At 40.6% G+C, this 12,738-nt stretch overlaps 1 protein-coding gene across 1 annotated transcript in view; it reads right to left on the minus strand.

The window, feature by feature from the left end:
* VWF (von Willebrand factor) overlaps positions 1-12,738 on the minus strand; it is a 213,719-nt gene that overhangs the window by 146,163 nt on the left and 54,818 nt on the right. The window contains exons 7-10 of the mRNA XM_043968561.1: positions 7,833-8,049; positions 3,652-3,774; positions 2,660-2,771; positions 719-765 (exon numbers count right to left, since the gene is read on the minus strand). Of these exons, the coding sequence (XP_043824496.1) occupies positions 719-765; positions 2,660-2,771; positions 3,652-3,774; positions 7,833-8,049 (499 nt within the window). The remainder of the gene's footprint in view (positions 1-718; positions 766-2,659; positions 2,772-3,651; positions 3,775-7,832; positions 8,050-12,738) is intronic.

The raw sequence follows: 12,738 nt of genomic DNA on the forward strand, positions 1-12,738 counted from the left end.
AGGAATCCAGTTGTCCAATGGGATAAAGCAAAAACCCAAATTGAGTCCAATTGCATTTTCTCTATTAATCTCTACAGGACCGCTTTATTCCTTCTCTCTTCCCACCTCTACCCTGACTGCTAGAACATAAACCCTCTACTAGCCCAGAAGTGTTTATTTAGCCTTGCAGGGGGGGCAGCTAGGTGGTGCAATGGATAGAGCACGGGCCCTGGAGTCAGGAGTACCTGGGTTCAAATCCGGCCTCAGACACTTAACACTTACTAGCTGTGTGACCCTGGGCAAGTCACTTGACCCCAACTGCCTCACTTAAAAAAAAAAAAAAGCATTGCAGGCTTCTAAAAGTCCTGACTTCATCATTTAACCAGTAGAAAGAGGAGATATCTTTTCTATTCATGACCTGTAGCTGTAACAGGTTGTTGTTTAGTCATTTTTTCAGTCATGTCCAACTTTTCATGACTTTATTTGAGTCTTTTCTTGACAAAGATACTGGTGTGATTTGCCATTTCCTTCTTCAACTCATCTTACAGATGAGGAAACTGAGGCAAACAGGGTAAAGTGACTGACCCAGGGTCACACAGTTAGTAAGTGTATGAGGCTGGATCTGAATTTAGGAAGATGAGCCCTCCTGACCCCAGGATGGGTATTCCATCCTAGTGGCTATAACAAGAGATAACTCTATTCTCCAATTCAGAAAGAAATAGGTATGAAGAAGACCTACCAGGGCAATCTTCATTACTACAGATCCACAGGCTGTTTCGGCAAATGCTGTCAGGGAGGGAAGAAGAAACACACATTGTAAGTACAAGAGTACATAGCTGAATTCCAACCTCATAGCTAATGTTTCACTCCCAACTAAGACTGGCATGATACTAGGAAACAAAGACAGGAGAAGTTCTCTTACATAAGATCTTTCTTGATTCCCTTAGCTGCCAGTGCCCCACCCCACCCACCCCTTAAAAAATTACTTTATATATATTTTGTATTTATGTATATGGTTTTGTGTCATTTCCTCAATAAACGTAAGCTCCTTGAAGGCATTGCTGTCTTTTTTCCAAGAACCTAGCCCAGTGCCTGGAACATAGCAAAGTCTTAACATAATGCTTGTTGACCAACTGTCAAAAATTGATCCATTGAGAAGCAGACACCAGAGGAAACATTAGAAAGAGAAAGGAACAAAGAGAGTACATCAAAGGACTCGCTGAAATATACAGGGTGACCCAAAAGTCTTTGTGCAGTTTTAAGCGATTAAAGTTTTAGAAGTCTTAGTGTCAGAAGTAGCTAGGTGGCACAGTGGATAAAGCATTGGCCCTGGATTCAGGAGGGCCTGAGTTCAAATATGACCTCAGACACTTCACACTTATTAGCTATGTGACTCTAGGCAAGTCACTTAACCCTCATTGCCCCATGCAAAATAAAATAAAATAAAATAAACATTCAAATATAAATGCTGATAATTAAGGATTGAGGAAATTAAAACTAAAGTCTTAGTGTCATTTTAAGCCTTAATAGCTTAAAACTACACTGAGACTTTTGGGACACCCTATATCATGAAGAGGGAAAACCCCCAGGTACAGGGCAGTACAAAAAAAGAAAACATGGGAATGAGGACCCCAGAAAATAGTTAAGTGCCAAAGGACCCTTGGCAGGAGAAGAAGTTTACGGATCTCTGATCTCTGATGATTCTGGTATTATTAGGATTCCAGAATTCTTATCCCTAAAGCTTTTTGTTGTTGTTATTTTGTTTTGTTTGTTTTTGTAAGTTTTGCTGAGCAATGAGGGTTAAGTGATTTGCCTTGGGTCACACAGCTAGTAAGTGTCAAGTGTCTTAGGCCACATTTGAACTCATGTCCTCCTGAATCCAGGGCCAGTGCTTCATCCACTGCGCCACCTAGCTGTCCTCTACCCCTAAATCTTCTACCTGGTCCACATGAGACAGTAAAAAGAGAAGGCCTCTCTTAAAGAGATAAGAGAGAGAAGCCAGGGAAATGAAGAACTCTTAGAACTATTGAGAGATGGGTATCCTATCACAAATGCAGAGGAAGCTAATGGTCACCTGCTGACAGCTATCCAGAAGGGAAAGTGAGCAAAGGGAAAAGAACAGAAGAAAAAAAAAAAAAACCTGTGCTGGGGGTTAAAACACCCCCAGGATTTCAGGAAGAGCTGGAATAAATTGATGTGAAATGGAATGCGAAAAGGGCCCCTGTAGGGGCCTTTGGATTTTTTCCTCCACTGGATTCCATTGTTTCCTATTGCCTTACATGGGGTTGGTCAGGAAAAGGACCATTCAGGTAAGATACTGACACATCTCTGTTGACCAAGTTTTTGTTTTTATTTTGTTTTTTAAAGGCCTGAGATGAGAAACCAAACTTTCCGTTTGCATATGACAGTTTCCTTCCCAAATCCCCAGAACATATGAGTTTATTCCATTTTAGCCTTAGTCTGGCCACCAAATGACTTCTGTCTCCACCATTGCCCCCTTCCCAATTCTTATACTACCTAGAACCAGGTCCCCTAAGCCATCACACCTCACTAGCTTCCACTCTTCCCTAGCTTGTCCCCTACTCTGCCCCTTCTCTTTTCTCACAGGTCCTGTCCTCATGCAGCTTAAATAAAGGCCCCACGTCCATCTTCAGAGCTCATGCTCTTCCGCTCTGCCTACCATGTGTTGCAGTCCTGGGAGATGGAGGCGCCAGGAGGATAGTGTTTCCCAGAATGCACACAGGAACACTCTGAGCTTTCCACGCAAAGGCCATTGTCAAGCAGCTTCCCCTCTGGTTCAAGGACAAAACAGCAAAGTCTTACTAGTTAGATAATCATACTGTAAGTATGTGACAATCTTCAAAAGCCTTAGAAATTAGGGGCTTTAGATATCATCTGAGTCAACCCAATCAGTTTTATAGATGGAGAAATGGAGTCCCCAGCTGGGTCAAGTCAATTTCCCAAGGCAACACAAGTATTAAGAAAGTAGATCTCAGTTCTCGGTTTTCATAGGGTCTTTCTAAGAAAAGTTCACAAAGCATACATGAGTCTTGCTCATCATCATATCATCATCTGAATCTACAGAGAGAACAAGGACACTTATCCCTGTGATAGAAGGCTACCAAAGCATGAGGAGGAAAGGAGTCTTGTCCAAGATTACACCAAAGTAGCAGGGGTCCTAAGACCGAGGTCACTGACCACTTAAAAAAAGACTCCCCCCCCAAAAAAAATAACAAAATGCTTTCTTATTGTCAACTGCCCTTCTATCTGGGTCAAAACTATTTTCCAACTTAGTCAAAATGACTAAGTAGCTCCGGAACTCTTTGTAAAAGTCTTCCTTCAAATGCTAGCCATGAGTTTCGCCGCCTATTAGAAAAGACAAAAGAGTAAAACAGAAACACACGCTCCCTACACAAAGTTACCTTTGGAGCCTGGACCATTTCCCCTTTGTTGTCTTAGACAGAAGCACTTTCATTCACACCAACAACAGCAAAATTTAAAAGAAAGTACCAGCGGTATCCTGATCACGCTGCACAAGGGCTTTCAATAAAAAATAAAAGGCCTCTGATTTCAGGAGCAGGAGAACAAACACAAGCTGCCTTCATCTCATACCCCAGAACCAAAACCTCTGCCAAGAGATCTGATAAGTAAATAAAGAGATCAATCTATTACCAGGACAGCTGCAGCCATCGATGCATTGGTTCTGACAGACTTCATTGATGTGTAGGCTCTGACAGGTTCTGGTGCAAGGTGACACACATTCCTTATACTCCATGCCGACAGGACATGCTGGCCCTTAAGACAAAATATTAAATCAGCACCCCTTATCTCCAGGGCAATATCATGCACAATGCCTTTATAGCAGCCCCAGGCTTCTCCCGATTGTTTGTGGGACTTTGGTGACTCATCATAACTCAAGGCTCAATGTTTCCCCCAAGGTCACCCTGTTCTGCCTCAGTTCAGCTTTCCCATCTCTGACCTTGGATGTATCCACAAGAACCAGTTAAATTTCTCCTTTAATCCCCTACAGAGGGTGTTAATTCCCTGAACAACACAAATTTAACTGATCCCCATATCCTCACTGATATGGCCTTTGATTGGGCAGCAGCAGCGAGGATCACCAAGTCATTGCTGCTCTGAATTCTGTCACCACCAAGTTCACCCACTTGAGTCAGTCATTGGGACTGGCCCTTAAAATGAGATGGGAAGTGGCCAGAAACAAATTCTGAAGGAAGTAGAGGCCTGAAGAGAGTGTTAGAGAAAGATGTGGTCTTTCCGAAGGAGAGAGCACCACAGCTGCAGAGCTACGCCTGAGAAAGGGTATGGAGAATGAAGATGCATGGACAGGTAAAGGGAAATATACCCATGGAAGGAGAAACTTCAAGAGAAGGGACACATAGACTCAGTCCCTCCCTCCCCTCACAAAAGAAGATATAGAGATGCTGAGAGAATGATTGGCATCATTCCAATCATTACAGCAGCTAAAGAGATTTCAGATTGTACATTAGCCTACAGGGAATGCATATCCATGTAGATGCTAGGGAAGCACATAGCAAGAGGCATAGAGGGAGAGGAGAGGAGAGGAGAGGAGAGGAGAGGACCATCTGCAATAAGTAACTCAAACCCATCCCTTTCCTAGTCATTGATCTAAAAGGAAGAGGGGACCCACCAAAGAGGAGGGTTGTTTAATGTCTTCTGGAAAAGAGAAAATACTTATACACTTGGGAGAGGTCCAGCTCTTGACCTGTGAGCTATCGTCCTAGTCATTGTATTCTCACTATGGGGGTATAGAGAAGAAGAAGGCAGGGTTCTAACATGGGAGGAGTTTATAATTTAATGGGGGTAAGGAAAGAAGAGATTTAGTCTGATCCCATCACTTTACAGATAAGAAAACTGAGGCACAGAAAGGTTAAGTGAGAGAGATTGTTTTTTAAGACAAGGTCTCACTAGTTATAAGCTTCAGAAACAAGATTTGAACCTGTCCTCTGACTCTAGAGTCAATGCTGTTTCCGACATACTGTGCTACCTGTTGCCTGTTGGGAAATGTGACATAAACACTGCTTAAAACACCACTCTACTCCAGTCACACCCTTCAAAATAGATATCCTTTCTCCCTACTTTAAAAAAATTCTACCCACTTCAAGACTGAGGCAAGCCCAGCTACTAAAAGCCACCTTTTTCTCACCAACCAGCTATTGATTTTTTTTAAAAGGACTTAATTCACAAAGAGCAAAATGCATCATATAAATATTTATGTCCTTGTTGTCTCCATCAGTCTCCATACTAATTATGCTGCACTATAGATCTATCTCCATTGATCACTACCATGGAAGAGTATAAGATCTTTGAAGACAGGTACCTTACCTGCTTCAGGTTATTCTGCAAAATAATGATTACAGCTCCTTGTTCAAAAGGCAGTTAACTGATTTTGCTATTTGATAGTTATGACAATTAGATACTCAATGAGTAAATTATAAGAACAAAACATAGGATCTATGAGCAAAGATGGAAGGAACAGAGCCTACCTATTCCTCCTTTAGAATAGAAGCCTACCTTAATGAAGATAACAGATCTTTTCTCTTTTTTTTTTCTTTTTTTTTTCGGGGCAATAAGGGTTAAGTGACTTGCCCAGGGTCACACAGCTAGTAAGTGTCAAGTGTCTGAGTTCAGATTTGAACTCAGGTCCTCCTGAATCCAGGGCCAGTGCTTTATCCACCGTGCCACCTAGCTGCCCCCAAGATAGCAGATCTTAATATGAGTAAGTCATTATGTGGACAGTTTTGACCTACTCCATCTTCCTCTCCCCTGAGAGCAGTCAAGGCAGAAATAGACTCGAATTACAACAAAAAACATAGAGGTTGAATGTGAAGAACTTCCATAAACATCCCATTCACATTCAAAGTTACAATTATTATTTGTGAAGTGCCCTCTATCTTATTTTCACTCACAATTATCTTTCTCATCCTGTGTTTTTACCCTATCCCTGTTACCTTCATGGCAAAGAACTGGAAATGGGCAGGGATGCCCATCAACTGGGGGATGGCTGGACAAGTTGTGGTGTATGGTTGTGATGGAATGCTACTGTGCTATAAGAAATGATGAGCCCAGTGATCTTAGAAAGGCATGGAAAGACTTGAACAAAATGATGAAGAGTGAAGTGAGCAGAACCAAGAGAACACCGTATATAGTAATGGCAATATTGTTTTAAGAACAAGTATGAGCAACTAAGTCATTTTGACTATCATAAATACACAAATTAAAAATAAAGGACATATGAAGAAAGTTGCTATCTACCTCCAGAGAAAGAAGTGATAAATAAAATTATGTATAGAATAATTTTACATATCTACATATATAATCTGTATATATATTTTTGTTTCTAATAGTAGCCATCTCTAGGGTGGGGAGAGGGAAAAGAAGAAAAATGGGGAAAAAATGAAATTTACATGATAACTTTGTTGTATATTTGGAGGGAATAGCAAGTTGTACCTGGTAGATTTGCAGGTTCATGTGCAATCATCTTTTTTATCTTATGTTATGGAAATGCTTGTTTTGTTCCACAAATTGAAAATAAAATAAAATTTTAAAATAAAGATGTGAAGAACTTCTTATAATGGATTACTGAGAGAAGCTATGAGTGAATCATAATAAGAGAAGGACCTATGATGGAAGCAGTTGCATACACTTTAGAGGAAGGGGGGGTTTTCATTCCCACAATTCTGTGAGTTCTGTGATTTGTGCCATTGCCTCTGGGAATGAAACTTGGTCTGACAAACATCAGAGCCATAACCAGGAAGTGGGAGCAGAGGGTTGGCAGGGACCTTTTGGGAATTCTGGTGAGGAAGTTAGCAGTCTTTGTGGATTGATATGAGATTTTATTTGTTTACATTGCTTGGGGACAGAATGCCTCCTTAAGAGCTGGGTCTGTGTTTTTGACTTTTTTAATCTCTGTGACTGGCACATAGAAAGCACTTAATAATACTTGTTGATCAACTAATATGTTACAAGGGAAAACTCTACCCAGAGAATGCCAAGGGAATACTCAGAAAGAAGCATCTCACTAGGGTAAATGTCAAGTTTCTACAGTAGGAAGGACCCTGCCGGCCCACAAGAAAGATCACAGGAAAGAATGCATGTATCCAAGAGTGACCTTTAAAGAGCCAATTGTTAAATTTTCAGTGTGAGCATTTACACCTCAGAATTTGACACAACTGGAACAATTTCAGAAAAACCTGGAAAGACTTACACAAACTAATGCAAAGTGAAGAGAGAAGAACCAGGAGAATATTGCACATAGTAACAGCAATATTATATGATGATCAACTGTGAATGACTTAGCTAAGATGGTTCCAAAGCACTCATAATTTTAAAATGCTATTTGGCTCCAGAGAAAGAACTGAGAGGGTCGAAATGTAGATCAAAGCATACTATTTTTCACTTTATTTTTGTATGGTTTGGGAGGGGGTATCCTGTGTCTTCTTTCACAACATGACTGATATAGAAAAATGTTTTGCATGATTACACATATATAACCTTTATCTAATTCTTTACCACCTCAGGAAGGGGAAAGAGAAGGGAAAGAGGGAGAGAATTTGGAAATAAAAAAATTGTTAATGAATTTTCAAATTTGTTTTTATATGTAATTGGGGAAAATAAAATATTATTTTTAAAAGAATTTGGCAAATCAAATCAGAAGTTGGCTTATTGTTTTGTGATTTAAGAAAGTGATAGAGAAGGTATTAATAATGTAGATTAAACTTTAAAGGGTGTCCTATAAATATACCCCCCCACACCAGAGAGTCGGTCGTTAAACATTTACCAACATAGCACATAATGTGTCCCACTTGACTTACTACATTTGCTATCATGAGTCCAATCATTCAACACCATTCCCTGCTGGGCACAATTCCGGGCATATTCCAAGAAGACTGAGCAGGCACATCCTTCTTCCTGGGCACAGTGGCATAAGTATTTTTCACAAAGAGCAATAAAAGGCTCAGGATCCACCAGGGGATGGCACTGGGCAAACACTGAAGAGCTTTTCAAAATCTGGCACCGTTCTTGTAAACCCTAGTAGAGAAGCAAGATAATGGGATTAATAATCACAGACTCCTGGGCTCTCAGAAGTACAACTCATCCAGTGGGAGAGAATTTATTACCTAACAAGCATCCCATTACATATTTGAACAGCCCTAATTATATGTTTTTCTATATACTAAACCAAATCTACCTCTCTCTAATTTCTGCCCTTTTGTCCTTTGCAAAGCTAATAAACACAAGACAGTCTGAGTGATGAAGATGGTTGCCAAAACGAACTCCTCCTCTGCCATCTCACCTCCCCTTTTGGTTTCGCCAATAGATTTGTCCTTGGGATCATCTGGTGAAGTTAACTCCCATTGAATATAGTCAAGTAGGTAGTTCCTTTCTCAATTATGAAAGTAAGAGCTATCTACTGTGGCCTTGGCCTAAGATTAAAAATCCCAAGGTTGATGAGGTTTGTGAGCTACTAGAGATGTTGGTTATAGAAAAACAGTAGCCCTATTAATGAATTGTATCACATTATTAAATGTTGAGAATGTTATCACATTACTAGACACCTAAATGTACAATTAGTTATTAGCTTCAAGGACATTGTGTAGAAATTGATGAAATACATATATTTGTTCAATAAACATTAAACTCCTGATGTATATAAAACCTTGTACTTTCCACTAGGAGAGATACCCAGTTTAAAGCAAAATCCCTGCCTCAGGGCAGTCATAGCCTGTGAGGGGAGTAAGGTACCTAAATAAATACAAATAATGAAGGTTATTATGCAATAAGTGCATCAGCGAATTTAAAAACAAAGCTGTTGGGGCAGCTAGGGTGGCGCAGTGGATAGAGCACCGGCCCTGGAGTCAGGAGGACCTGAGTTCAAATCCGACCTCAGACACTTAACACTTACTAGCTGTGTGACCCTGGGCAAGTCACTTAACCCCAATTGCCTCACTAAAAATAAATAAAAATTAAAATTAAAAACAAAGCTGTTGGTAAAGTTAGCTGTTTTTATAGGGAGTTCTCAAGTGAAGAAATACCTCCTGCTAATGCACGTCACCAACTGTTCTGCAAGGTATAGTCTTAAACTAGTGATGTATTATTATCCACTTATGTATTGTTTATACAATATTACTAATTTGAATAAGGGAGGTGGTTCATGTATACTCAGCTTATTAGTGCCTGTGAACCCTGAAGAACTAAGAGTTACACAAAAGTGAGCCAAGAAGCAGCCCCAGCTTGGTATTAGAGAAAAAGCTCTGCATTTAGAGTCTAAAGACCTATATTCACACCCCACCTGTGCCACTTATTAGCTGAGGCCTCAGTCCCCTCATCTATAAAAGGAAGGGGTTGGACCAGAGGATCTCTAAGGTGCTTTTCAATGCAGCGGTCATATCCCATCCCAATCTCCCTTTTCAGATGCTACCTTGAGTCAGAGGACAATATTTCCCAGTCATCCTCTTAGGTAACTTGTGCTTTTTGCTTACTGTACTTGGAAATTCTGCCAAGTAGCATGCCACTGAGGCTCTGCACAACCTGCCCATTTGAAGGAGTCACACCTTGATCCCACCCCCACTTCCTGAAACAGGAGGTTAGTTCCCACCTTTCTGAAGAACATCCCTCAAGAGAAGCAAAACCTAATTAGAGGACAAATATTCACCCAATAAAGCCAAAGGGAGGTAGCAAAAACAAGAGCATCTAAATTGTAGAGGGAAAAGTAGGTGAGGGTAAATCTGTCTCCCAAGATAGAAAAGCAGGGAGGCAAAAAGCAGTTATTTCTCAGAGATGGATATTCATAAGAGGTATAGATGGATATTCATTCAGGTATAGCTTTTTGATAATCACTTGTGACCATTATCACTACTGTTTGGTGAAAAACTCTGTTCAGATGTTCTCAAATAAAGAATGTGTGAGGAATCCCTTGGGGAATGCCAGTGTGAAACCAAGATCCAGGCTGAGTAATCTGGACCTCTGCTTTCCTGACACCAAATAGGTGAAACCGGGCAAGCAAGGCATCCACATACATGTCTAGGTATCCATATACTTTTTTTTTTTTTTGCGGGGCAATGGGGGTTAAGTGACTTGCCCAGGGTCACACAGCTAGTGTCAAGTGTCTGAGGCTGGATTTGAATGCAGGTACTCCTGAATCCAGGACCAGTGCTTTATCCACTGTGCCACCTAGCTACCCCTTTCCATATACTTTTGATCCTCTACTTTTGAAAGCTGATATCTCTAACTTATTTTAGTGAACTAGATTAACATTAGTGGAAATAGAAGGGTTATTAATATCTATAGCATCCTAAATACATAAAAATAAGATTACTATGGATTGTGTTTTACAAAATGGAAAAAAGAAATACGCACCCAATTTAAGACTTCCTTAGCTCAGGGTTTCTAAGACCAAGGAAGACTCAAAAGGACTTCCTTAATTGGTGAAAATTCTTGCTCTAGAAGGTTTATAGGCATTCCTCAAATCAGAGTTCTCTTTGTTTTAAGTTTCCAGTAGTCTCTCCTGAAGAAGGAACTTCTGCCCAAGTTTTGAGGTGCCAAATCGGGGAGGTACAAAGGCAAGAGCTGAGACATGAGCAGATGAACATGCAGACTGGACAGTGAAAGGAAAGAAGATGGGCATAAGAGTCTACCAGTGCTAAGATCAGGCTGAACTAGCATTTGTGGCAATTGGTGAGAGTCAAGTCTCGTCAACAGCACCTTTCTTTCCCCTGTTTTCTAAGCTGGGAAATTTTCTACCCACACTTTAAATCTCAAGCTCTTTATTTTTAAAAACTACCATCCTACCTGGCCATGAAAGAAGGTGATGGGTGTGGAAGAAGGGAGAAAAGTGGTCACCCTCACCGTAAGGCCCATTGCAGTTTTCTATAACTTGTTTGACTATCTGTACTTCTACATTACTTGATACTGCTATTAAGCTAAATGGTCATTAACTGTGACTTTTCTAAGTCTATCAATTTATGATTTGAGACTGAAAGAAGGAAATCCCTTGGAAGAAGAGATTTCCCTGGTTTTTAATCAAGAATTGGGATGAGTCATTTAATCGAACAGTTTGCAATTTTAGAAATTTACTGGAAAAAAAGAAATTTACTGAGATATTCTAATGCATACCCACAAGACTGCATCTGAACCCAGAAAAAGAATTAATAAGGAGCTGAGCCAGTAGTAGAGAAGGGTTGGTATGGCTGTCCTTAACTGTACTCTATATCACACACCCACGCCTCACATAGCTACATTTCTTTTCAGAAAGATTATGGAGAATGGTTCTATTATTCTGGATTGGGGGTGGGTGAGGGTGGTGTTATATGTACTGTCTGCCTAATTAAGAAATGACTACAGTAATAAGCAATGGTGCCGGATTCCAGTCTCCCCCACAAAGTTGAAAATAGGCTGCAGACAGGTATTAATGAGGGTCAATTAGTTCCTATTCCAAGTGTTCCAAAATATATTTGAGTTTATAAGTACATATAGAGAGTGGCTGGTCTAGTTCCTATGCCCTCTTCTATATAACCTACATATGCATGAGATAGAAGAAAGAACTCTGGATTTGAAAACAAGGGATTTAGGTTCAAATGTTCACTCTGCTATTTACTACCTGTGTTACCCTGAGTAGGTCAGTTTCCTTATAAGAGGAAACTTTCCAGGCAACTCCCCATTTTCTCTCTTTTTTTATATTTTTATTTATTTATTTAATTTTGGCGAGGCAACAGGGGTTAAGTGACTTGCCCAGGGTCACACAACTAGTGAATGTCAAGTGTCTGAGGCCGGATTCGAACTCAGGTCCTCCTGAATCCAGGGCCAGTGCTTTATCTACTGCGCCACCTAGCTGCCCCACAACTCCCCATTTTCCATCAGCATCTCTGCTTGGTTTTGACTCCAGAGAACATCACATGTCCTAGTGCCTCACCTTCCCCTTTTCACTTTCCCTTTGCATATCGTCTTTCCCATTAGTCACATTGAGACCTGGGAAAGACCTTCACTTAAAAAGGCCAAGGTCTCCCACTGCATCTGGGGTCATCTCCAGTCATCCTGATCTACATCCTGCCATTGGACCCAGATGGCTCTGGAGGAAAGAGGGAGGTTGGTGACCTTGCACAGCCCTGCCTCACTTCAATCCAATTCAGTGCAAGTCATGACAGCACTTCCTGATATCATGGTCCTATTCAAGAATGAAGGACAAACAACAAATAACAACAACTCCATTAGATTGTAAGCTCCTTAAGGATAGGAACTGCCTCTTTTTTTGTATGTTTCCTCAGTACTTAACACTGTGGATAGCACATAACAGGCATTTAATCCATAGTTTGTTTGTTTTTTCAATTGAATTAAGAGGATTGGATAAGATGACCAATTCCAGCTATAAATTTTGTGATTCTATAATTCAATGATCCTAGTAGGAAGAATGAGGTTCTCATTGAAATGTAGCCCAGGGGCCCTCCCTCTAAAATCTTGATCCCTAAGCCCTATAGAAATCATTATAGAAGATTACTCTGATCATGCTCAAACACAGCAGGGTTCCTCTGGTCCAGAAGAGTGGATTCCCAACCCATTCAAGCAGGGTTTGCTTAACCTAAAGGTGGGTCAAAATAACAAGGCTGAGCAGTTCTCCATGTCTCTACTTCATACCACAACCCCTCAGGAAGCTATAGGAAGGCATAGCTTCTGCCCAAATCTAGACTACTCAAGGGTGTTAGTCCTCTGACTAGCTAAGATTTA

Source organism: Dromiciops gliroides, chromosome 5 (genome assembly GCF_019393635.1).
Source record: "Dromiciops gliroides isolate mDroGli1 chromosome 5, mDroGli1.pri, whole genome shotgun sequence".
In the NCBI taxonomy this organism is placed as follows: domain Eukaryota; kingdom Metazoa; phylum Chordata; class Mammalia; order Microbiotheria; family Microbiotheriidae; genus Dromiciops; species Dromiciops gliroides.